The sequence below is a fragment of the Periophthalmus magnuspinnatus genome, chromosome 9 (assembly GCF_009829125.3).
Source record: "Periophthalmus magnuspinnatus isolate fPerMag1 chromosome 9, fPerMag1.2.pri, whole genome shotgun sequence".
In the NCBI taxonomy this organism is placed as follows: Eukaryota; Metazoa; Chordata; class Actinopteri; order Gobiiformes; family Gobiidae; genus Periophthalmus; species Periophthalmus magnuspinnatus.
Window position 1 is genome coordinate 21,745,547 of NC_047134.1, and position 27,821 is coordinate 21,773,367.

At 37.1% G+C, this 27,821-nt stretch overlaps 1 protein-coding gene across 1 annotated transcript in view; it reads left to right on the top strand.

Annotated features, from left to right (window-relative positions):
* Window positions 1-27,821, top strand: part of cacna1ba (calcium channel, voltage-dependent, N type, alpha 1B subunit, a) — a 156,914-nt gene that overhangs the window by 115,861 nt on the left and 13,232 nt on the right. The window contains exons 29-46 of the mRNA XM_055224495.1: window positions 1,360-1,456; window positions 2,013-2,173; window positions 2,857-2,994; window positions 4,380-4,581; window positions 5,677-5,841; window positions 6,628-6,738; window positions 6,809-6,892; window positions 7,956-7,961; window positions 8,679-8,795; window positions 9,679-9,744; window positions 11,080-11,171; window positions 13,081-13,231; window positions 13,978-14,105; window positions 14,287-14,383; window positions 20,628-20,733; window positions 23,075-23,182; window positions 24,318-24,433; window positions 27,343-27,527. Of these exons, the coding sequence (XP_055080470.1) occupies window positions 1,360-1,456; window positions 2,013-2,173; window positions 2,857-2,994; window positions 4,380-4,581; window positions 5,677-5,841; window positions 6,628-6,738; window positions 6,809-6,892; window positions 7,956-7,961; window positions 8,679-8,795; window positions 9,679-9,744; window positions 11,080-11,171; window positions 13,081-13,231; window positions 13,978-14,105; window positions 14,287-14,383; window positions 20,628-20,733; window positions 23,075-23,182; window positions 24,318-24,433; window positions 27,343-27,527 (2,130 nt within the window). The remainder of the gene's footprint in view (window positions 1-1,359; window positions 1,457-2,012; window positions 2,174-2,856; window positions 2,995-4,379; window positions 4,582-5,676; window positions 5,842-6,627; window positions 6,739-6,808; window positions 6,893-7,955; window positions 7,962-8,678; window positions 8,796-9,678; window positions 9,745-11,079; window positions 11,172-13,080; window positions 13,232-13,977; window positions 14,106-14,286; window positions 14,384-20,627; window positions 20,734-23,074; window positions 23,183-24,317; window positions 24,434-27,342; window positions 27,528-27,821) is intronic.

Consider the following 27,821-nt stretch of genomic DNA (forward strand, 5'->3'; position numbering starts at 1 on the left):
TATGAAGAATGGCTAGGATTTGTATCTTATCCATGTTATTTGACTGAAGCCACTGTGTCTTTGTATATATAACTCAACCTATAGTCTTTACAAGGACATGGCACATAGATCAAACGTGTATGTTCTTGCAGTAATGAGATCATACAAGTCCAAGGTACAGTATATGAACAATAAAGAGTGACTTTCTAATTGAATTGTTTGCACTTTGAGTCTGCAAATAACTCAAGCATTCAAAAAGCAATGTGTTTCGATCCTTTGAATACAATAAAGATCCGTATTACCAAGTTTACTATTTGCGATATTTTGAATTCTTGGTGATACTGATCCCTGATGCACAGTAAACGTCTGCATGTCAAATTTCTCAACAAAAGGACAGGCAGTGCCTTTTTGTTAAGTCCAGTGCATGCCAGAATATACTAGAAATCAGAAAGCAGTTGTGAATGAGGATTATGTGGTGCATATATTGTGAATGGTAAAGCGGCGCATGCATCTGTGTGAGGTTGGTTGTGGAGTGGCGCGTATGCAGTGTGCTGTGTGACAATTACACACCAGTAAGTCGTACTTAACAAGATTAGTGTCAGTAGAAATGGCTTGGTACAAACGCACACAACATGATTACGCCAAATGACAAATAAGAGCCTCTCTCATCTTTTCTGCTGCTAAAAGCGACACTGAATTCAAATGTGTGGCAGTGTGGTAGGAAATATGCATGTTTTTGTTACATTTTACAGGAAAAGTAAGCTTCATTTGTTCCTTCTAAATTAATTACATGAAGCCACTGCTGTTAAAGGTGCTTGATGTAACTTTTCTAGTGCTAAGTTGAGTTGATCCCCTGCTTGTTTCCATGGAGATGTTATTGATTTGTTTTGAATATTCCGCTGTATGGTGATAAACAGGTTTTTAAAATACTTTGAAACCAGAGATGTACAGCTTTAATGCCATAATGTGATAACTAACATCTCCATGGAGATGAGCAGGAAAAAAACACATTAATTTATTATCAGAAATGAACTTAACACTATATCCCTTTAACTATTTTGAGTCCTAATCAAATTTTTTTTAGTCTACAATTTGAATTCCCATAAGTGACATGGATATGAACATTTGCCTAGAAATAATAAGGAAATAAAACATGTGAATTTTGAGAAATAAATTAAAATGTGTGACTTCAGCCAATAGTACCACCTCACACATCACATACTCTATTTGAAAACATTACAAAGGTAAAGTATAAGACTATATTTTGTACTTGTGTTAGTGACCCTTACCCACTCATTTCAGTTGTACAGGAAGCTAAAGGTTGGTGACCAGGGCTGACTTGTACGTGTACCTGTGTGTTAACTTGGCTTTCCGCTGCAGGGGGACCAAAGGCAAAGATATCAGCACCATCAAATCTCTTAGGGTCCTTCGGGTGCTGCGGCCACTCAAAACCATCAAACGACTGCCCAAGCTCAAGGTGAGGCCAAAACAGCTTCAATTATTTCATTTTTTTGATGTTTAGTTCTGCAGTTGATTCTTGTAATACATTGTTCTAGTATGACAGTATGACAACAGTTACCATAAATGACTTTGAGACTTGATAAAATGGAAAAATAATGGTGTCAAAACAAAACACCAGAGAGGATTAAGTCAGGAATGGCATCCGGATTAACTGTGACCATATAGTACTTGTAGCATAGCAGTAATTGCAGTGAGTTTATACACTTAGCTTAGAGTCCATTCAACTACATTTAAAAGCTCTGTACAGAAAAACGGAACTGGTTCATTTAAACAGTTTGCAGTGTTCAAAAGTTTATTCTCATGTACATTCAGTGCAATTATTCAGTTATGCAGACAGTACACAGTGCACTTATTTTGACCTCAAAAGCTGCTTATAGAATATATCTGAACTGAGGCAGACACATTTCACTCAAATAGAGACACAGGCCATAATACTGTCACAAACAATACAAGTATGATAAATATACAATTCCATAGTACACATAATCTGTATTTTTTATTTTTTTTTGCAGGCTGTGTTCGACTGTGTGGTGAATTCTCTGAAAAACGTGTTGAACATCCTGATTGTCTATATCCTCTTCATGTTCATTTTTGCCGTCATTGCGGTGCAACTGTTCAAGGGGAAGTTTTTCTACTGCACAGACGAGTCCAAGGGGCTGGAGAAAGACTGCAAGTTGGTCTACTATCTTTTTCTAACTAAGTGATTGTAAAGGGTCTAAATCTTGACTCCAATTCTGAAGTAACTTGGATATGGCTAGACCAAGACTAAATTAAACCATACTAATCTAGGACTACATTGGGTCTAAAAGTGGACTGAACAATACACAATGTGGACTAAACCAGGACTAACCCAAGATTTAACTATTAACTATTTTAGGGCTAAACCAGTGGCGGTTCTTAAATTATGGTAGTTCCTTGAGGTGCTATGTGGATTTGTCTGCAATATACATATGTGCTGAATTCAAAGTTAATTTAAACCACTAGTTTGTCCTCCTTTTGTCTGCATAATTTAAGAGTAAATACTAACCCTGAACTAATCTTAGACTAAACCAGGACTAAACAAGAATTACTTTTGAGCTCATTTTAGTGCCAATGTGGTTGATCAACGTGTTTTTTTCTTGCTCTTGTCTTTACTTGGTTTTGGTCTAACCCAAGTTTAGGTCCAGGTTAGACCCAGTTTAGTCCCAATTTTTTTTTGGTCTAAATGCACCCTAAGACTAAACAAATATAAAACTAAAACTAATCTTAACTAATCGAATCTAAAGTTAACACATAGCAAACCAGGGCTACACATCAGATACACTCTTTTACCACTTGTCAGTGTATACTCTCCCAAACGCTTTTACTATGTTCCAGGGGACAATTTCTTGACTATGACAAAGACGAGGTGGCTGCCATGCCCAGAGAGTGGAAAAAATATGAGTTTCACTATGACAACGTGCTGTGGGCTTTCCTCACCCTCTTCACTGTATCCACGGGGGAAGGCTGGCCAACGTAAGTACACCTCCGGCTCACAGCTCGTCTGGAAAGTACCTCTGCGCTAAATAGCACCTGTCAAATGTGTGGAATAAACTCGATCACTAGGGAAAATATTCTTTTCTACATAAAAAAAAAATGCCTGATACATGAACTCCTGTGCAGTTGTAGTCTTGGGAGAGCAGTTTTAGTGCAGATACAGAGAAATGCGTAATAGTTTTGAGAGCTTTTGCCACAGAAGGATGGGACAGCAAACAATAATAGTTTGTTGTGATAAACACCAACAAAGATAATTGCCTTTATCACCAGAATGTGCAGAAAAAAACACACATTTAACACAAATCCTGCACATTTATTCTCAAATTAAAAACACTCCAACTTGTGATGTCATTTTTTAATACAGGAAGTGCTCCACTGTGTTTTTAAACTCCATACACGTTCACTAGAATCATTTGGCTAATTTCAGCCCAGAAGTTTCCTATGTCTGCTGATATAAAGATGAAAGGTAGCTGTTAATTTGGAAACTACCTTTTCATGACATCACAAGGTGGATCAGAGCATTTTTAGCTTGGGAGATATAGACAGACTAATAATGCAGCATTAAAACCTGTGTGACTTATCCATGATAATCTCTTCTACATCATTGTTGTTTTCACTTAAAATAAAGTACAATACTGTGACAGTTATTTCAATATGAAACTTATTTATAATATTAAAATTCAAACTATTCATATCCATAACATTTTCAAACTGTAAGCAACTTTAATAATTGTCATGATATAATTGTTAATCGCATTTTTTTTTGCTATGATTATAGCACAAAATTACACCAAATTTCAATATCGTACCATGGCTATTGCCACGGCCGATTTTTAGTCAACTGATCAATCAACAGGACATGTCTTTAGTCAATTTAAGAATTTCTTTAGTTGACTACAGCCCTAATTCAGAGTGAGTATTATAAACAACTGCAGGCGCATTAATATTTTAGAGAAGACTGAAATATGAACTGATAAACCAGTACCATAAACCAGTACAACTGATAAACCAGAATCACATGTTTGTAGATGTCAAGGTAAGATAAGGTAGGATTTTTCTGTACAAAGGCTGGCTATATTGTTCTTTATAATGTACATTCTATTATGTCAATAAATGCAGACTTTGTAACTTTATAATTTTTATAATTGTGCCAACTTACATTGTGATTTTGATACAGTTGCTATATATTGTGCAGCCCTATGCTTAAGGACACAACAGTACTAAGAACTGAGGAATGAGAGAATCAAACCACCAGCCTGGATTACCTGGCTGTCTCTAAAACATGATTGAAAGTTCACAGTGCATAGCTTTATAATATTACAGTTTATTAATAGATGTCTAAATGTGTCATTTGTTTCCTGCAGCGTGTTGAAGCACTCAGTGGACGCTACATTTGAAGACACAGGCCCCAGTCCCGGATACAGGATTGAAATGTCCATATTTTATGTTGTCTACTTTGTGGTTTTTCCTTTCTTCTTCGTCAACATCTTCGTGGCTCTCATCATCATCACATTCCAGGAGCAGGGAGACAAGGCCCTATCTGAGTGCAGCCTGGAGAAGAATGAGGTAAGAGTTGCACTTAATGCACACACTTACAAAACTTATATCAAGTGAATAAAGAATTATAAATACAATGGTCTTTGTTATTAACTCAACTGAATAGTGTCACATCTTTGGCAGGTTAAAAGTTTACATTTTGGTCAATTATTTGTAAGTGCACCAACATTGTTTTGTATTTTGGACCAAGACAACCTTTCCCTTTCACTTGAATTTTTTTTTTTTTTTAAATAAATTATTCATAGAAATGTTGTTTTTTTCTTGGTCCCCTGTAGTTTATTTACCCACCATACATAATATACTCCAAACGGTATTCAATAAACCTAGATGGCAGAAGGAACAAGTGGTCTTAAAACTGCTCTATCTGACTTGTAACTTAGCCTGGTTGGCTTTGCTAAGTTTAATGAAACACTGTGGAATATTCTAGGCAAAGTAATAACAGCTCCATGGAGACAAGAATATGGTTGACCCTTCAACAGAAACGTGACATAGTCCTTTACCTTTGAATTGTTAATGGGCCCTTATTATGCTATCATCTGATCTGTGTTATATTGTTGTTTCTTCATCAAAAACATAACTGGAGTTGTGTTTCGTTTCATTCACAAAACACACAAACCCTACATATATAGTCCACCTTGTGATGTCATGTGGTAATACAGGAAGTGCTGTGTTTTTAAACTCCATACACCTTCTCTAGAATCATTTGAATAATTATCCATGGAATTTCCAGTTTCTACTGAACTAAATGTAAAATGTAGCTGTTCGCTTCGCTACTGCTTCATGACATCACAAGGTAGAACAGAGCATTTGGGGCTTTGGAGATGTAGACAGACTAATATTAAAGGGCTACTCAAACATGTGTGAATGAAACAAAACACAACTCTGGATATGTTTTAGGAGGTAACAACAATAACATGGCTTAAAGCTCACAAGACTAAATTTTGTCTAATATAGGACTTTTAAATACACCAAATAATAACCAAAGCTTCAAGTTCCCCATCCTTAAAAACTGACTGCTGTACTGTGTAGCAACAGTTTACCACATACATTTAGCACCAATGTAAGTCTGTATGATTATGGCCCTCTGTTCTTTCTCTCTTACAGCGGGCCTGTATTGACTTTGCCATCAATGCCAAGCCTCTGACACGGTACATGCCGGAGAACACCAGGTCCTTTCAGTATCGCATGTGGAAGTTTGTGGTCTCTGCTCCCTTTGAGTACTCCATAATGATTATGATCGCTCTCAACACTATTGTGCTCATGATGAAGGTGAGACACTAGCTTTCAATGTCTCTCTTGATTTGACTGAAGAGCTGTAGTGCATTTGACTAGATTCACTACTATTGTCTAAGCTATGCATTTGGTCAGAAAGTGATGCTCGGCAGTTCTCTTCCCTCTCTCGACACTGGAATGTTTTTGTATCCATAGGCATACATATATTAGTGTGTTTGGGGTAATGGTCAGGTATAGGCAGTAGGCACAATGTGAACCGCCAACTCTCATAAAACAGAAATACAATAATTATATTGTTCACAAGTATTCTAAAACTAGTTAGGAAAGCTTTAAAGTATTTCATCAAGTAATATCTGGGTATCATTGAGTTTCTGGGTAGATTGGCTCTCGTGATTGGTTGAGCGGTCACTGATTGGCCACTGGTTGGTGGTATGATTTGAGCTCCCACAGATGGATGCTGCTGTTGTATCCTTGGGCAAGACAACCCACCTTACCCCCAGTGTCTGCGTACTCTGGTGTATGAATGTGTGTGTGAATGAGTGGTGAGTGTTTCCTTGATGTAAAGTGCTTTGAGGCCTTGAAGGTGGAAAAGCGTTACCGTATTTTTCGGACTATAAGTTGCAAATTTTTTCATAGTTTGGCCGAGGGTGCGACTTATACACAGATGTGATTTATATGTGAAATATATGTTTTTTTTCCTTCATTATTATGCATTTTTTGACTGGTGTGACTTATACTCAGGTGTGACTTATACTTCAGAAAATATGGTATATAAAAATGTGACCATTTACCATTTTATACAACATTTCTTTCATACCCTAGTTTCACGGGGCCCCAGATTTCTACGAAGCAATGCTGAAGAACCTCAACATCGTCTTCACCACTTTATTCTCCTTGGAGTGTATTCTTAAAATCATTGCATTTGGCCCTCTAGTGAGTAACATTTTCCATCGCAATTTTATACAGCTACAAAATTCTATCAATGTTTCTCAATCTCTTTCAGAACTACCTAAAAGATGCCTGGAATGTGTTTGACTTTGTGACTGTCCTCGGCAGCATCACGGACATCCTGGTCACTGAAATCAATGTAAGGGGACATAACACTTTACTGCTTAGATCTGCATTTATGTAAACAACACCACTTCTTTTATGGTTACAAACGCTCCTATACAGCACACAAGCCAACCAGCCACCTCAGCAAAGACAATGGTATGGGAGAGGTCCAAGAGGTGCCTTTAGATGAGACATAAGAGCTGGGAGGGAGGGGGACGTAGTGATTTTTTTTATTGGAAGGATGTTGCATAAAAGCTGTAAGAAGAAGTGGTCGATTTGAGTGAATCACAAGGGACAAAGATGGCTTCTTTGTATTTTCAATGTTCAATGCTCCTGTTTTCATAAGTCAAAGTTAAGCTACAGTATGATTTAAATTGAGAAATTGAAATGACAGGAATCACCTTATATATTGGGTCTATTGAATATTATTTTTGCCATCATGTCAGGGTGACAAATGCTTAACACAAACACAAAGTGTTCCTGTGATATGGGGCCATTTTGAGGACAGTTCATTCAAAAGATATATATTTTTTGTTTTGAATTGTTAATTGTTATGGCACTCCTAACTTTTCATCATTCTGAAAAATTGCACCATATGATACTTTACTGTAGTTGTTACAACCAGTAGATTCAAAATGTAAATGAAAACACATAAAGCATAACGTACTGTCATAAGTGTCATCAGTAAAACCAATATTTAGATATGGATACTTCATATTTTGGGACATCTATTGGTAATGTTTGTCCAAAATAATCCTACAAAACTCTTTAAATACTGGTTATTACTACTACTACTACTACTACTACTACTACTGCTACTACTACTACTACTACTACTACCACTACTACAACAAAAAGTGTATCATCTTCACAAAGAATATTTAAAGACATTTCCGTACTAATCTTAGTAGCCTCTCAATCTGTCATATTGATATCCATGTGTATTTAAATGTGTGTAGCTGTTGAACTTTGTGTTTCTGTTGTAATATATGACTGTTCTCCCATCTCTCTCTGCTCTCCTCTGTGCCTCGTGTCTTCGTCTCTTTGCTCATTGTGATAATTGTGATCACTGGTGTCGCCATACTCAACGTGCCCAGACAACAGTAAGTTCTTGTTTAGTACCATGTTTTTTATTGTCTCCAACTCTCCAGTGAGTTGCATGTGTTGGTTAAATTGTTCAGTTTTAATTAGTAGCATTCATGTTACATCACTACATTCTAAAGTGCCTATAGTTTAACATTCAGGTGGAGGGCAGGTTAGAATTCTCTGATAAAATTGGTCTTTTACTGTCAATTTTTATATTTAGATCTCCATATGGATATTTTGACCTGGTTTATAGTGAATATTTCTGCAGTAGCGGGACTACAAATACAAAAATCACTCACAAAAGTTTACTTTACTCGTGTCTGTCGTCAAAACTACAGTGGAACAATATTGTCAACATAGTATCAAAAAGTGTCAATTGTTAACAATTGTTAACAAAAATGTTTGTAGACCCAATCACTTCACCCAATCACCTAATCACCCAAAAAGTGGTTCAGCATTTATGTATTGTTTTTTTGGTAATTTCTTTCAAAAGTGAGTTATACCCTCAGTTTGAGATATGACGTATGTTAAAATCTACAATATGAACGCAAACTGATGGCCCTATAACTTTAGACTATTACAATATATAATGCTACTTCAACTAGTATACTGACTGAAAAAACACAATAATGTTATTTTTAGTTTTCTCAAAATAATAATGAATATAATGAAAATAGCATAAGAAATTATGTAAATGTATAATCTCATTATGTGTTGTGTCTTGTGTTGAACAGGACAGACTTCTGAACCTGAGTTTCTTGAGGCTGTTCAGAGCGGCTCGTCTGATCAAACTCCTGAGACAAGGCTACACCATCAGGATCCTGCTCTGGACCTTTGTGCAGTCCTTCAAGGTATCACATTTCCTCTCCGTCTTTGAAAATATCTACTAAAAGTCACAGTTACATCTGTGAGAGGTGAGTGTCAGTGTCAGTTCTAATGCAGGGCTGTGTTTAAGGTGACGTTTGTGGCATATGAGGCTGTATTATAAGAACACACATCACCTGTCTGACCTGTGCACCTGTCTGACCAGTGCACCTGTCTGACCTGTGCACCTGTCTGACCTGTGCACCTGTCTGATCAGTGCATTACACATCTGTAGAGCTCTCATATGTCACACATATAGTTTCTAGATGCATAATAATAATTACATAGATAACATTAGTACTGAAGGCTTAGCTGCATAAATGAGGTGTAGGAGTAGGCCCACTAACTAGCCCTTTTTGTGCAAACAGGGTGTCAAATACAGTCTAATATGTACAAATACTAATAAACTATGTAGGTCTAGGCTTCTCAGTCAGTATGTCAGTCAAAATAAATATACTAATTTAAAATGTAGTTTGTATAAAAGGTGGTTTTATTAAATTGTTATTGACTAAATATTGATGACCACCCCTAGCCTGCTTGCCTACCCACCAAGTCACTGAACACTACTGCTAAAATTATATTACAAGAAGTCGATATGAGTTTTTGCTGACTTTGTACATTGAATTCTTTATATAGAACAACCACATTACAATTTACATAAAACATAAAACATAAAACTCAACTGTGTTAACCCAGAAAGAAATATTATGTAAAATGACTTGCAAAATTTGTATTATTTCACAATCTGGACTGTTTTTCCTGTATATTTCTGTACTATAGTTGAGGCTGTTTTCCAACTGTCACTTATGGCTGAAATGATTCACAGAGCATTAATTATTGAGTGTGTTGGTTTCCCATTCCTCCCTTTAGGCGCTGCCATATGTCTGCCTGCTGATCGCAATGCTGTTCTTCATATATGCCATTATTGGGATGCAGGTAGGTCTTTCTCTCTTTCTCTTGACTCTCTCGCTCTCTCTCTTGTCCTCTCCTACCTTGCCCCTTATCTCCTATTATCTTTCTTTTTTCTTCCTTTCTCTCACTCTTTCTCTTCCTCTCTCTTCCTTTCTACTTCTGTCTTGTCACTTTTGCTCCTGCGCTCTCTCTCTCTCTCAGTTTCTCTCTTCCTACTTCCTTTGCTATATTTTTCTCTCTCTCTCCTTCCCTATTCTGTCTCTGCCTCACCCTCTCTCTTCCTATTCCTACACTGTTGTTTCTCTTTCTTTCTCCCTCCCTTTCTCCCACACTTTTTCCCTCTCCCTCTATATTTGTCTCCCCCACTCACCCACTCTTTCTCTCCCTTTGCATACTCTCTCTGCTTTGCCCTCTCTCTATATATATCTATCATCTGTTGTATCTTTCTTTCTCCCTTTCTCCACCTCACTTTTTCTCTTTCTTTTTCTATCATGTCACTTTTTGTCCCCTGCTTCCCTCTCAGCCTATCCCTTACTCTCTTCCTCACTCACACACTCTCCCCCCCTCTCTCTTTCTCTCCCTTTGCTTACTTTCTGCCTCACCCTGTCTATCCTTTGTCATCCCTCTTTCTCGCTCCCTTTGTCCCACACCCCTTCCCCAGCCCTCTGTATTTCCCTCATCCACACTTTCCTGTCTCTCTCTTTTTCTCTCCCTTTGCATATTCTTTTTGCCTGTCTTGTCTCTCTGTCCATCCTCTGTCATCTCTGTTTCTCTCTCCCTTTCTCTCACACTCTTTCCAACCTCCCTCTATATTTCCCTCACAAACTCCTGTCTCTCTTTCTCTTTTTCCCTCCCTTTGCCTTGCCCTCTCTCTATGTCTGTCCTCTGTCATCTCTGTTTCTCTCTCCCTTTCTCCCACACTCTTTCCCTATTCCTCTATATTTCTCTCACACTCCTGTCCCTCTCACTCTTTCTCCATCTGTGTCGCTCTCTCTTTCTCTCCCTTTGTATACTCTCTGCCTCGCCCTGCCTATCTACGTCTATCCTCTGTCCCTTTTTCTCTCTCCCACACTCGTTCCCTCTTCCTCTATATTTCCCTCACCTACACACTCCTGCCCCTCTCTTTCTTTCTGTCTCTCTGTCTTTTTCTCCTTGTCCTGTCCTGTCCTTTTACATACACTCTCTGCCTTGCCCTGTCTGTCTGTGCCTATCCTCTGTCGTTTCTCCTTCTCTCTCCCTACGTTTTCTCTCCCCTGGCTGCGATCAGTGCATCATTAGCACAGTGGCTGGGACATGGGGGATGGTTCATGTACAGAGCTGGGGCCCTGGTTCGTTTACCTGAGTGAGTTTTTGCCGCAGGTGTTTGGAAACATCGAGCTGAACGAGGACACGGCCATCAATCATCACAACAACTTCCGCACATTCCTGCAGGCGCTCATGCTGCTCTTCAGGTATGAGGACTTTATCAGGACTGTGGCTAATTATGTCCTGACCAACTTTACAGAATCACCACTGCTTATAACGAGATATACTCAGTGGACTCATTTGTCACACTGTCCAATACATGTCAAATCCCTCCTACTTTCTGTTTTGAATATACGTCTGGAATTAGACCATAGAGCTCGTAGTAGAACTAGTCTCTTAAAGCAAACCTATTGTGCTTGTGTCCGCTATATAGTTATAATTTACAACACCCTTGGGTCATTATGTTATAATTTGCACACTTTAAATAAAAAAAAGAAGCTGTGTAGCTGTTGGCACCTCCAATAAATATCTGCAGACCACACTAGCGAGCTATAGATTTTTTTTCATGTGTACCAAAATGACTACGCGACACTGCCAAATCCTATGTGTATCACCGATAAAGAAAATACATTTGGAGAACGAAGGAAGTACAGCGCAGTGGGCGTATGCCGGTGGCGGTGGAAACAGGAGTTGATCAGCAATATGGTGTCTTGAAAAATAGGTGATTAAATATTGCTTAAGAACTCAAAATACAACCTAAGAAGAACTCAAAATACAACTTCATGAGGGGAAATGAGAAGCAGAAAGAACTATGACATGGTTAAAAGTTCTGAAAGAGCTTGCAGAATAGGTTTGCTTTAAAGTGGAACTAAACACTAAATTTAGTTTTTAATTTGGCCATTTTACTGCAAACTAGGTGAATTTGCTTTGTGGTCAAAAATATATGAAAAAAATGTGTCAGTGGCCACTACAGTTTTAAGTGCTTGGTGACATCAAGAGAGACTGCCCTGATTACAGCCAGGTGTTCTGATTACAAACACCTGACTTCAGGGGCAGAGTTTGAACTGAGTTTGACATTTGAAGTCCACCAGGTACTGTTCTGTTTGCTCTATTTCAAATGGTTGTGGGTGGAGTTAAAGTGTTTAGTCCCACTTTAAATGTGGAAAGCAGCTGCTCTTGACCATCATCCTGTATCATTCAAAACAAACTATATAACTCATATTACTGCACTCATTGATTTTGCAGAAATCTGACCATGCATTTTTCCATCTGTTATTCATACCTGTCAGAAATCATCGAGACCTATGGTTCCAGATTATATGCTTTCATAAAATATTATAAATGCGTGTAGTTTTGGCTCCTTTTTTTCCTGATTAAATAAAGGTTGCATAAAAATATGCAAACTACATTTACATAGTTGTTCTCATTACAGTAATTGAGAGAGAATTTACAGAGATGGTAAAGACTAGCTGCCAATTAACAAAGCTTATGTTTTGCCTGAATACATTAAGATGATTTTACATTATGCGCTTGGTCTTGTTAACGCCATCTATTAAATTCTTAATGTGTTCCCTCTAGAGTATGTGATTATATAATTTTTAAAGCATTTGTTCATTTAGATCAAATCAGCCAGTTAACACTTTGAATTGGCGTACAGTTAATCTTAAAGGGCCCATATTAAACTATTTTCTGATCTATATTATTATGTTTCCTCATCACAAACAGACCTGGAGTTGTGTTTTTTTTTTCCATTCACACATTTTTAACACACAAACGCTGCTTATTTAGGCTGAGTTCTTGTATACAGTAATACAGGAAATACTTTACTGTATTTTTTAACTCTGTACACCTTCACTGGAATAATTTTGATCATTTGAGCCCTGAGATTTGCTAATCTCTACTGAAATAAAGGCAAAAAGTAGCTGTTAACTTTAAACTATCACTTAATGACATCACAAGGTGGAACAGAGCATTTTAAGCTTTGGAAATGTAGACAGACAAATAAACCAGGATTACTCAAACATGTATGAGTGAAAAGAGTGTCAGTCAATACAATATAATACATAGCCATACATCTTATTATTTTCTTATGGCTATTTTTCTGTTTTGTTGCAGGAGTGCAACAGGAGAGGCATGGCATGAGATCATGTTGTCTTGTCTGAGTCACCGGCCGTGTGACGAGCGATCGGGGACGCACGGCAAAGAGTGTGGCAGTGACTTCGCCTACTTCTACTTTGTCTCCTTTATCTTTCTCTGCTCCTTTCTGGTCAGTCAAATCACTTAACACGTACGAGACAAATGATACAACAATGTTTACTTATGTACGTAGACTTTACACTATGTTCACAGTCCATAGAAAAAGACTTGAATAGTTACTGTGTACTCTACAATAGTGAATACTGAAGGCTAAAAATAATAGCAGATAGTATTGACATTAGTTATTAAAGGAGACATATTATACTTTATTTCTTAGTATTGAACTCTAACATAACTAAGTAGATTATCTTTTTGCTTTGCTTTTTGTTCTTTGTAAACTGCAATACTGATCTAAAACTTCTTAACAATAGAAATGTTGACTTCCTGTTTAAAACTGTAGAACTGAAAGGCCCTACATCTTTATGTCTTTCTCAGTAACAGCAGAATTAAATTTTTGGTTTTATTTCTCATAAATGGCTATCCATTTTTGAGCCCTATGTCTATGACTCTGTCTTGATAAGAAAACAACTATATTCAGGGAAGAGGGCATAGACAGGGGGTTGGTGATTTTTTCTCAGCACTGACACTTCAAATGCAGGACATAGGATTACTCAAACCTGCTTGAATCAATCAAATGGCAAGTTTGAGAAAGCAAATGATGAGGGAAAACCATTCTAACATAGTTAAAATCTCAATTTTTCATAATAAACTTTGAATCTTGACTGCTACGCAGCCCACATCAGTGATCACAATCAATGTAAACATTTAGTGGGGCATAAAAGTGATGTAAAGTACATACTCTACCCTGTGTACCAGATGCTGAACCTGTTTGTGGCTGTTATAATGGATAACTTTGAGTACCTGACCCGAGACTCCTCCATCCTGGGTCCTCATCACCTTGACGAGTTCATTCGGGTTTGGGCAGAGTACGACCCAGCAGCGTGGTATGTCTGTCTACACTTTTATTCTTTTGTATATTTGTATTTAGAGCAGTGTGGGGACTAACCCTAACAGAAGATACTTTTTCCCCTGTTTGACAAAAGGACTGAAGATGCAGACAGCGCACTTTCAAAACTGTTTACTTTGAGCTCACGTGTTCATTTATGTGCTTGTTCTTCTCCGCAGCGGACGGATTTCCTATAAGGATATGTACAATTTGTTGCGCATTATCTCACCCCCCCTTGGCTTAGGGAAGAACTGCCCTAATAGGGTAGCATACAAGGTTTGCAACCAGACATTTCCGTCACTAGGGTGCTTTGTGTACCTCTCTGCCAATGGACTTTGAACTGAATGGCTGTGCACCAATGAAATCGCCTTTTACACTAGCACTACCCCTTCAAACGGACTGGCTTTGATGGATGATGCCGGGCAGGAGACAAAGCTTTCAGAGACGAGACATTGTCCCAAAATGCCTTCTGGAATGTAGGACTTTTCTTATCTGGAACATAGATAGCAAACGCAGCAAACGTTCAACAAGATGATATCAAAGCAACAAATAGATGTTTTTTGTGCTGAATTAGAAAAAGAAAAGTCTTGCTAAATAGGGCTGCAAGATTAATCGAAATCACAAAAACTGAATTTTTTTTTTAAGTATTATCATTTCCATCACAAACAACACAATATCTTCCAATTCTGCAAAAAAAAAACAACTCTGTAGTGTAGATCTGTACAAGCGTGTTCAGAAATTAGTGTCTTAGTATTAGTTTGTCAGCTCATAGTTCAATCTTTTTGTCAGTTGTTGTGTATATCAACTTTGAACAGAATCCGATTATTAAAAAAAACCAACAACTCACTGTTTGTCAGAAAAGTCGCAATTCGATATTTTTCCCAAATCGTGCAGTCCTGTTGCTGAATCAATATAGCTTCCCCATATCCTCTTGTGTCTTGAAAGCTTTGTCTCCGTGGTTGAAGTTGGGATGTCTGCTAGCATGTTTGAGCAGACATCTCTTTACGATGCTGTCATTTCTCTTCCCTCTCATCAGCTCCATCAGTCTGTGGGTCGGCCCCTCTTCCATGACCACCACTAAATTCGCTCTGTCCCATGATCCCATGTCTCCTCTCAGGGCTCCACCACGATGCATCCTCGTGCCCCCCACCACCTCCACTACGGCCGGGGATGGCATCCAAGTTACATCATCTCACTCTTGGAAATCTATTAACACCAGATTTCTGTGTTTTGTACCTTTATGTTACATTTTTCTCCTTTTTTTTATTCCTTATTCCTTTCCTCTCTCTAACTCCCCATCCTTCGTTTATTTTTTACATTTATTTTTCAACCTGGTGAAGTGGCCGTATCAAGTACCTCGATATGTATCAGATGCTGCTCCACATGTCCCCACCCTTAGGTTTGGGAAAGAAATGTCCACCGAGAGTCGCCTACAAGGTAGACCCTCCCACCTATACTTGCTCCCTACCTCCCCCCTCCTCCCCCCTGTGCTACCCCTGTCCCATTGGCGTCAACCCCGGGCAACTGTTTGTGCTATGCAGTGTTCATTATTTTTATTTATTTTTTGTTTTTGCTGAAATTTTTGGTGTAAGCCCCAATTTTGCACCTCTTGCCTTAGCATACACTGCAAAAAATAAATATTTAAGAGCTGACTTAAATGCAGATTATTCATTTAGATTTATTTACTTATTAGAACTTTTGTTGAGTTGTGTCAATGTACTTCTGAATGATTTCAATAGCTACCCTCAAAAAAGGAAATTGTGATTTAAAAATATTTATCATGTCATCTATTTTTACTCAAATGTGTTATGTTAATGTATAGATTTTAAGTAGATTTGCTTAAAATCACAAAAAAATCTTTGGATTGACATTACAGATGACATATTACAGGATTACACGATACATTTATTTAAAGATAATATTTCAATTTTTGAGTGTATTTGAAGTGAATTAAAAAAATAAAAATACAATGACATATAGCAAACAATGGCCTAATGAATAATAAATATGTAATTATAGTAGAGATTATTTTCTGCATTGTTCATACTTGTTGCCTACACGTACTACTATCAAATTTATGTCAAATCAGACTGTACCAGATGATTTCTATGGGAGCGATGGTTTTCTTTGAGCTGTTTGCCTTAGTGGGGTCTTTTTGTGGAGCAGTGTGTAAGTGTTTCCTCGTATGTGCTTCTATGTGGGATAAAGACTTTTTGGTGTTAAGCTTTTTTCTCCTGTCTCTGCTGCCCATCTCATCCTTCTCATCTCTGTCACATCTGTCTGTTCCCATACAAACCCAATTACATTTTACTCTGTGTGACTGTATGTGTGAGTCTAGCATTTTAGAATATTAGTTAAGAGATGTTATGAAAAAATGCTGCCTAGTAGTTTTTCACTGTCAACAATTTTATATCCAGATTTTAATATATTTAGTACATGGGGTTATTGTAAAATAATCTAACTTGCCATGTAATATATATATATATATATATATATATATATATATATATATATATATATATATATATATATATATATATATATATATATTCAAGCAATGCTTTTTAATGTAACTTAAATATTAATTACATTTTTCACTATTTAAACTAAGACAGCAGTTTCGAATTTTTACTTCCAAAGTTGATTAAAAAATAAAAGTGTTGTGTATCTAGTAAAATGATGAGTGATTACAGTTGGATTATTCAACATTTCCCTGAAATGTATTTTGAATGTTGTTTTCAGTTCCATTTATTGTCCACATTGCTTCCAAACATGTTTCTGGGCATCTGACAGACTGGTAAATAGAAGGCTGAGATGACACTGTAAAAAGGCTTGATCTGTCCATACGAATCAGATGACCTTATTTCCTCCTGTCTCTCTCACAGCAGCTGTCTGCTGTCTTTGGCCTTTCTAATAATGCATGTGGATATACTTACTCACTGCAGACAGAATCAGACTATGCTGGGAACTTACTAATATATTATCAGAAGGAAATGGAGTGCCCAATTGTCTCATGTCTTATACCTTCTTATAGCTAGACTCAAGAGTAAAGATGCAGTTTTATGCATCTTTACTCTTGAGTCTAGCTATAATTGGAAATGCTCCCATTTCCAATTGTTCAAGATAATAACCCAGACTATTCATAATACATATATGTGATGTTTACTTTAAAACTGTAATCCTAGCAATCAAATCTGACATAACTTACTCTGATTTGCTCGTAGTAATTTGCAATTTTTTGTGCATTTTGTCCAATTGTTGAAGGACGGGTTATTATAATAGACTTTTTAGACTATGCTTCTACCATGCTATATGTCATCAAAAACATCCCTGAAGTGGTTTTATCTGTCATCCGCTCTCCTGGGCCCTATTCACACCCTCCTTGTGGTTAGCAGTACGATCCGATCCAAAGCTGAGCACACAGACCTACATCACCCATGCTCCCATTTCCAATTTTTCATAAATATACAAAAGCAGGATACAGCGCAATACACTACAACTTCACAAACCTGATGCGATGCGTGGAATGCATGCAAATGTGATAGTCCTCTGAAAGAAAGGTGACAGACTGAGCGCAGAGAGTAAAGGGACATGGGGACTTCATCAAAAACTAAATTTAAACTTTGTTTTCAGCAAATGTAGCATTTTGTTTATTCATGACAAGAGGGAACAGTGCAAGAACTATCATGTTACTCCAGACATTTAACACATGTTCAATAAGAATCCTACTCCACTGTATTTCACATACATATTGCACTTGCATTTTCAAAACAATAAAAGGAAAAAAGTTTATCTCAATATGTTATGTGTTAGCAGTTAATACCCCATTGAAGTGTAATACTCCATTTTTCTATAAATAGGCTCTGCACAGTGTACCTTTAAATTGCAATTGCTTGTTTATCTAATTGAATACAATAATTCACTGTGTCCATTTATTTCTTCTTCAGTGAATACAGCTAAACAGCTATTTTGAGGAGAACAAAAGTAAGAGGATGCTTACCAAAGCTACAGTGTGCTACTGTGAGTTGTTAGCTGAAGAACCAGTAGATCAACATTTAGTATTGTGGAGTTTATGGACCTTCAAGGACACACACAGAACATTAAGTCCAGCAAAGACTCTGGTGGTTGTTTTTGTGCAGAAGGGAAAGTTTTTACAGACCACCAAAACTTATTAGAATGGTCTTGCCAATTCCAGCCTCATCCACCCTCGATGATATGCAAAATACTGCTCTTAAATTTCTCTCTAAATAGTAAAATATAAGTTTGGAATTGTTAATGCTATGGAATTCAAGTATTTGCGGTGCTGCTTATTTAGTAATGAAGTAATCAATCCCATATGTAAGCCTGGCTTCTCCACAGTAACCTGGCTCTCACCAGATCGGAACCAATGGTTGGAGTAATTGGTGGAATAAAAAAATTTACATTGATTGGTGGAAGTGTCACTACAGCAGAACAACGCGAGAAATCAAACTTTAGTTAAATCCAGTTGAGAGAAAAGCACAGGCGTCTTACCCACCTTCCTAAAAACGTTTCCATGTTTGTTTTTGGTTGTTCTCCTCTGGCTTCCACGCAGACCATAGTACTGCCCTGTGATTGGTTTCCAACACTGGTGCTTCTGTGATTTGTGAACTCACAAAATCATGAGGATCATCTTGCTGGCAAGGTTCTAGTAAGAGTTTGTCATTGTATTAGTATAGAAGTAGGATAAAACAGTTAAGTGATTCTAATTTGTGACATGATCTTCTGATTTATTACACAAATCATGTTGGCTATAAAAAATAACTATAGTTGTACTTATAATTGCAATCATTATCCAGACTATACAGAGTCTAAGACGCATACGACTTTTATTTGATTGATAATGTTTTTAATAACCCTCAGTGTGCAATACAATATAATCATGTGACTAGTCAGTTCAACTGCTGACTAGTGGACTACTAAAATAAGCATTAGTTGCAGCCATGGGCAGCATGGTATCTTCTGTTATGTATTGTCTGCACTAAATCATTCCCAGTTTACTTCTGTTTAACAGTTGAGTTTATTCAATATTTGTGTGAATGTTTTGAGTGTCTGCCCCACATCACCACATCTCTATCTCACTCTGACTGGTCTATGCTCTTCTCTGCACTGCCTTGGATAACACACATAGACAAATGCATTTGTGTTCAGAGGAGCTCAACTCTTTACACTGTTTCAGATATAGAGCCTGTACAGTAAATAGTGGAGTGGTACATGAGCCAAGACATTTGCACTGCAAAAAAGGATTTTTTTACTTGATTTGACAATATCTTGATTTGTGTAGTTTTGGCTTTTTGTTTAGTGGACAAGTTTGACTGACCTATTCTCAAAACCACAGTAACTTTTTAGCCAAAAAAATAGACTCAACTTTTTTTTGCTTTTGTTTGTTTTGGGGTTTTTTTTGGTTGTGTTTATGGCACTGAAAAACAGAAAAACATGCATCTTTGCTGTGGGCAGGCTTGCATGTCCCCAAACTCTGAAAGTTACATACTGTACCTTTAATAGCTGTGACATGTGCTCCTTCTGGTTTAAAAACAGAAATTCAAGGATTCACAAATTTATTGTCATTGTCACAAGTAATAAGGAAATTGCATATAGTGATTTAAATTCAGTCAAACCTAATGAGATCAGCGCTCATATCTGAGTAGTCATTATATATAGTACCATTGGGGTTTATTGTAAACTGGTTTAGGATATGGTGAGGAGATCATTTGACATGTGTCTTTCTGATTGGATAATAGCTTTAACCTGTAACTTACTTTTTTGTCCTTTGTGTTATCTTACTTAACTGGTAGATATGTTTGCTTAAACTAAGGTTAAAAAAATGCCAAACTCAAATCAAGATAAATATTCAGAATTCAAAATATTTTAGCCCATGGGTTTTCCTTCGTCGGTAATGCTATACTGGCTAATGTTACCTTTAAGCTTGGTTTAACAGACACTCATCTACGTAGTAATTGATCCAAGTAGCTTCACTAATCCAGCTATAGCTACCTCAGAGTCGAGCTCCTTAGATTTGGACGCACTTTCATGGTTATGCAGTACATGCCTTTCTTTCTCTCTCTCTTTCTCTCTCCTTGTCTCTCTCTCCTTCTCTCTCTCAATCTCTCTGTTTTTCACACATTCTTCCTCCGATCTCTGTCAGTCTTGCACCAGTGCACTTTTGACTTGCGGCGTAGTGCATATTGTAGCCTATAGCAGTGAATGTGAATGTAGTTTGTCTCTTCTCTCTTTGTTATATTTTGGTTGAGAAGGCTTTTTGTGTGCTTGATAAGCTCATACCATATACATTCAAATTTGTAGCTTTTTTATTTTTAAATTTCATGTTTTTATTTTGTTTTTTGTTTTTTTCTGGGAATTTGATGCATATAGATCACGAGGCCTATAGCACACAAACTGTCTTCTCTGGGTGACCTTCAGTGTTGTGGTTAAGTTGTTGATGTCCAGCTAACAATCAAATTTGCCTTTTTTCTTTATTTTCTCTTGAATTTTGTGTTTTTAGCGTCTTGTAAAAATGAACATGCCAATCGCCGATGACAACACTGTCCACTTCACGTCAACGCTAATGGCTCTGATACGCACCGCACTGGAGATCAAGCTAGCATCAGGTGGGAAAAAGCTACGACACTCAAGTATAAGAATTGCCAAACCAATAAGTTTACTAGGAAGAGATCTAAACTAAAATCACTACCTCTGAAGTTGGTAAGCTATGATATAAAGGCACTTGGTGAAATTGTCAGAACAGGTCAGGTGATGTTATATGGACTTTAAAGCACTGAGGAGCAGCTACTGATTTTTTGAGTGCCTAAATCTGCCTGAATATGAAACAGAACTTCAACCATTGCCAGTTTTAAACAGTTTGCAGTTTGTTTTTTTGCATAATCCTCCTCTCGTAATGCATTCCTGGCATTCTAATTATACACAGTAATGCGTTTTCTAAGCACATTTCAAAACTTTCGGAGTGGTAGTGATAGTTAAGCTGTCATAGTAGTACAAAAAGTAACTAGCATGCTAACAGCACACCAATGTTACATCCTGATTTGCATATAAGCTCTTTATATTTTGATGTTGACAACAGACAGTACACAGTGGTTTTATTTTGACCTGAAGCTGTTTTTACACTATATATCTGCTAGAGCAACAGTACTTGAACACATCTGGTATATTCAGCTATTAAACATGAGATAAGTTAAGCCCTCAGTTCACAAAAATGTGTATAGATAGAGGCATAGCAGCACAGCTCAATGTTTATGTTTATGAGAATTGATTTGCCTCCCACAAGGCTACAGTCCCTTCTGCTGACACAGCCTTCCAGGGTTCACTACCTCCATGGCTTCTTTTAGCTTTGTCGTTTAAGGTAGAACTTCATTCTAGCAAAAGTAACTGTACATAATGGTGGGGAATTTTTTTATTTATTAAAACTTTATGTACAAAAATATATTAATATAATTTAAAATAATGACATAGCATTCTGGTAGACACATGACGCATGTACTACTAGAGCAAATATCACTAAACAATACCACTCTCTAGATGTAAATAAACAGGCAACCAAAACAAAACAAAACAATGGTGAATAGAATATATAAGGCTGGGGGTCAGGCTCCAAATTTAGGTCCAAACTAGATTGTATGTGAATTTTAATGGTGGGATGGTATGTTAATTACTCATAAAATTAAAATGTTATGATCATTACCATTGTATAATATCACCAGAAAATAATTATATTCTTCCTTATAAGACAGTAGCTTCTCAGGATTTCAGGGGCACCAATGTATCCAAGAGTAAAATACTTGGAGAAAAAGGTTGGAAACCACTGGATGAAAGTATTCCCTTCAGTATTGCACCCTCCCCTCTCTTGTCCTGCCCTGGCCCCAGCCCAGGAGCAGCTGTGTTCTTGATCTGAATGCTGTGGATTTGTCCTCTGGAGTGAGTCCTCCTCCCATATCGACTCATTAGGAGACTTTGTGCTGCTCTGGCTGCGTGCTTCACTGCCTCAATCTGCACTTTTAATAAGGGATTCTTTTTTTCTACTCCCACATTTAAAGGAGAAGTATTATGCCCGGTAGATTTTTTTTTTGTTTTTAACCTAGGTATTTTTGGGTTTGTCCCGTTTGATGGTGTCATTTTGAGGTCAGCTGACCATTCAAAAGATGTCATATTTAGTTTTTACCGTCAATTGCCATTACAGTGGTCCTAACGTTTTGTTATTCTGAAAACAATGGATATCATTATTCACATCTCACAAACATAACCTTGAGTTTATTTTTTACAGCTAACCCATTTCAGGGTAAGGTATGTGGCCTGCACTTTTACTGGCCTAAAAAGGGAACATGAATCTTAACCTGGGTTGCCAATGCCTTAAGCTGCATACTAGAAAACACAGTTGTTTTTTTCAAATTCTCAGTATACTAATAAGGACAGGCAATGGCTCGTGTGAAAGCCCAGAACCTGGACAACTCACTCACTGAGCTGCAGAGGCTGCACTAGCACTGATTAATGATTGGCTGCAGCTGCTGGGCTTTAGGTAATGAGGATTCAGATCAGAGAGAGCCCTTTTAGATTCATATGATGTGGCAGCCCAATAACAAAGCTGCTCATATTATGTTCTTCCTGTGGGTGGGATGACATCACTACAGATCTGACCTGTAACTTGGCTTGACACTTGTTTGTCACCATTGAGAAAGATAAGTTAAATTCTGTACTGTTGATAATTTCATTTCTCAATGGAGACAAGCAGGTGGTGGACCATCCAGCTGAAAAGTTATATAGTACATCTTTAAACTCAAATCAAATCAATCAAAAAGTGAATGAGTTTTAAAGTGTGGAAAATCCAGTATACGTCCCCTTTAAGAAGAGCTGCTCCAGTGCTTTGTAGATGAGCTGTTTCTGTGCAGTAAATGTTTGATGAAGCAGTGTGTTTGTGGCTTGTGTTTGTGGCTTGTGCAGGCATGGTCGCCCAGCGCCTGAGTGATGCTGAGCTGAAGAAGGAGTTGTCCACTGTCTGGCCCAGCCTTTCCCAGAAAACCATGGACCTCCTGGTTACACCACATAAACGTATGTGCTTTCAGTGAGCAAATATGTGTTTTCTTCACAGATATTCTACCTCGTACAACTAAGCTACTAACTCACTCTATACTAGATAGGGCTCCCTGATTTTAGGAAAAAAAATTTGCAATATATTCATTATGAATAATCGGGAAACCAATTGAACCTCATTGCACAATTTGCAATATATGTTTAAAAAGTAGGGTTCATTTCAGAGTGCTCATTGTAAACAAGTCCAGGAATGTTGAATTTTAGAGAAAACTGAAATATGAACTGATAAACTAATACAAGAATCCCATGAATTTGTAGAGGTCTAAAGTACAGGTACAAAAATCTTTTATAAAAAAAGACAAGATATTTTTATTTCATTATATTACCAACATAAAAGACAGGATCATTTTTATTTCATTATATTACAAAAATAATTACAGCCATGGCAATTTAATAATTTCCCTAACTCAAATTGTGATTTTGATTTGATTGAAATATATCCTCTGGGGCCAAAATATTGTTATCTAAACTGTTCATTGTTTTTAATATGTTGTTTTATTACTAAGATAAATCAAACTAATCTGATATATTCCTTTCAAATTTATGTGCAAATTTAAACTAATAAACCAATCTTAACTTGATTATTACATTGCATTCGGGTCCTCGTTTAAGCTCAGTTTAGTCCTGATTTTGACTTGGGTTGATCCTGTTCTAGTCCAGGTTTAAATTTGGATTTAGTTATTTTCATGTATTTTTTTCTAATACCATGAGCAACACTGTATTTCAAGTCCTCCATAAAGACTTCAAGCACTAGTCATTTGCTAATACTGCCCTCTATTGGGAAAAATGAGCTCGCTGTAAGTACTTATCTTCCTGTTTTCACATCTATTTTCATCTCATTTCATAAGCCATGTACCATTTTTTTCACCTCAATCGCTTGCAGTAAATAATTCTTTTAATTAATTTAGCTTTAGTCGGAGGAAGTAACCGGCTACTTCCTCTGACTAAGGCATTGGTTGTACAAATAGAAATGAATAGGAAAAGACCAATGACTCAGCACATTGCCTTGCCTTGTAATTTTGCAGCATCCTCATTGTCAATTTTATATTATAGCTCACTCTTTCAATCATATTTATTGTATTTCCCCTTTTAGCAAATGAACTAACTGTGGGGAAGGTGTACGCAGCCTTGATGATTTTCGACTACTACAAGCAGAACCGCATGAGGAGGCATCTGCATTCAAAGGACGACAGCGGACCGGGATCCCAGGTAGCGCATCACGACCACATGACCACTTACTCCTGCTTGTTCATTTGAAATATAAACTTAAGCATAACAGGTGCTGCTGGACACACTATGCATGGCCGCAACACAAAATGCTTGCACAAGTCCAAAGCATATCACTGATCGTAGTTATAGTGGTAACGGCACGTGGGCACCATGAGCTTTTACGGTAGTTTTAGACAAGACACTCTGGTTTTGTTTCTCATCCGCTATGCATGAAGAATCGCTGCTATAGAGATGCAAGATTTTGGAGTGATGACCAATAATTAAAGGTGCACTATGTAACTTTTCCATTGGCGGTTAGGCATGATGATATTGTAATTTGGTGTCAGGATTAGCATAACCAGAATAATTGCGATTAACGATTATATCAGGAAAATTATTAAAGTTGCTGACAGTTTTAAAATGTTATGGATATGAATAATTTGAATTGTAATATTATGATTAAGTTCCATATTTAAATAACTGTTATATTATTGTACTTTGTTATAAGTGAAAACAACTATGATGTAGAAGAGATCATCATGGAGAAGATTTTTTTAAAAGTTTTTTCTGCACATTCTGGTGATATAAACGCCATTATCGGTTATCATGATTATATGAAATGTCCCACGAACGATTACCATTTACCCTTTTTATCATGATAAACGATATTAATGTTTATTGTCCCTATTGGGAGTTCATAACTGGTTTGTCACTATGGACATGTTACTCCTTTGCCAGGGATGTTTCACAGTAGGGCTTTAAAAGTATCCATCTTGCGTTTGTTCACTTACAAGTGTTTTTAGGGATAAACAAAATCCTCAAAAAAGCATTTTTACCATGACCAGGGTTGCCTCTCCACAGATCTAGCCTGTAATTTGGTCTGGTGCTGACTGGTAAGCATAAATGCCTTACAGTGGAACATTTCAAACCGTAATATTTGCATGGAGATAAGCAGCACCATCCACTTACAAAAAAGTTACATAGTTCACCAATACATGGCATGTTAAATATATAGTAATTGTCAGTCTCTTACAGCTCAAATAATAGAAAATTATGAATGAAAATTGCACATTGAATAATCGCCCTGCAGTCTCCCTGAGCTGACTACACAATGCCACAAATGATAGTGTTCAGACATGGAAAATGATAACTTGCTTCCAGAACTATTATGAATGAAACTAAATATAATTCCTAAATAATGAATTTAGGAATTATATTTAGTTTCATTTATTTGGATATTTTGTAGTTTATACACTACCAGTCAAAAGTTTGAACACATCCTCTCATTCATTTTTTTTTATTTTTTTTTACTACTATCTACTTTTTGTATACATACGAAAGACGTTAGATATATACATCAAGATATGTGGAATTATGTAACGAAGAAAAAATGTGAAAATATTTATTCAGATTTTATGCACAAATCCTCAAAGTAGCCACCCTTTGCTTTGTAAAAAAAGTATTATGTAGAGTTATTAACTAAAGGTGTATATATATGTATATATGCGCATGCACACGCGCGCACACACACACACACACACACACATATATATATATTATGTAGAGTTATTAACCAAAGGTGTATATATGTATATATGCGCACGCACACACACACACACACACACACATATATATATATATTACAAAAATTGTTATCACATAACAAATTTGTTTTAAATATTTATATATTTTTGGACAGTTTTTCACATGTATTCTTATTTAAGCACAATTCACTTCACTTGTGCAGGCAAACAGATACAAATACACTCTGGGGTTATTAATTATACTAGAGATATTCATAACACTTTATAAAAAGTACATTTTAACTTAATGAAGTATGGACAAAGATGAACCAATGGTTTATGAAGAATGATTCAGGCTTAGTAACCAATACCATTACAGCTCCTGATGAGGTGTCACAGTGGCACTGAAGGATGGGACAATAGCGTGTACCTTAAATAGAACCCTAACTCCCAGTGCATACGATCAGTTTTCATGTTTTTCTAATTATGACTTGGTTATTATGTGGTAAATATTTTACATCATAGTTCATAGTTTTACATCAGTTATGTCATCAACACAAGGAAGGCATCTTTCAGACAGTTTAAACATTGACTTAACAAAATAAAGGTGTCATTTATTTTTATTAGTCTAATCATAACTATTGCGCAATTTAAACAGGTTTTGGCTCATTGTTATCATTATTGTTGCTAGGTATTAGTTATGGATTTTCCACTACATATGTTACATCTGCTGTTCAACCAGGAAAATGATAAACTTCATAAATAAACAAATGCTTTAAAAAAAATAAAAATAGGGAAAAAAATATTGATGTTGATCGATAGTGTAGCTGAGTGGTTACTGCTCACACTTCAAGAAGGTTCCAGGTTCGATTCCTGGACCACATAGGAGTTTCCATGTTTCTCCCTGTGTCTGGGTAGGTTTCCTCCAGGCACTCTGGTTTCTTCCATCAACTCATACAACATACATCACATGGAGAATGCCCCATAGCGCTCACTGATTCTGAGGAGATGCTTCAGCCGCATTGAAATATGGGGCAAATTTCACCCCTAAATTAAGTAGTTACGAAGACTGAATTATTCTTAATAAACATTTGTTTGTTTTATTAAGGTGTAGTTATCATAAAGTGTTACTAAGATACCAAATACTGGCTGATTACAGATCTAGCTTTGACTCACAGCTTTGCATATTGGAAGCTGCATGTATTTCACACTACATTAGAGACACAACCCAATGCACTATCTCAAGCATGATTGCAACTTGATGAATATTCTGGCCCAAGTCTGACACAGAGGCGTCGCCCTCTGCTGTCCGATTTGGGTGGTACAATATTCTGCCTGCTGCCTCTGGACTCCTTGAGCATGTGGCCATCCGTCTCTCCTCCACAGTGCAAGCTCGGGGCTCTGTTTAAGCCATTGCTGCCTCTGCCTCACATGCAGGAGTTGCCTGCTAAAGACCTGCCCGTGATGTTGAGGAGCACAGAGCCTCCCAGCATGCTCCAGCCTCACAACAAGTCCAAGGCCCAGCACAAGAGTAGAGCAAACGCCAACTCACTCAACAACGGAGGAGCGGTGTAAGTGTTGGGGGGCTACGTGTTTACTATTACTTCACTATTACTGTAGACATGCATTGTAGGCAAAGAAGTCTTAAAGCCCTATATTATGTGAAATTGACTTTTGTGAGATTTAAGCCATGTTAGAATGCTGTTGCCTTCTCAAAAACATATCTGAAGTTGTGTTTTGTTTCATTCACACATATTAGAGTAACTCTTTATTATTAGTCTACATCTCCAAAGCTCAAAATGTTCTGTTCCACCTTGTGATGTTATGAAGCAGTAATTTTCAAATTAACAGCTACCTTTTACCTT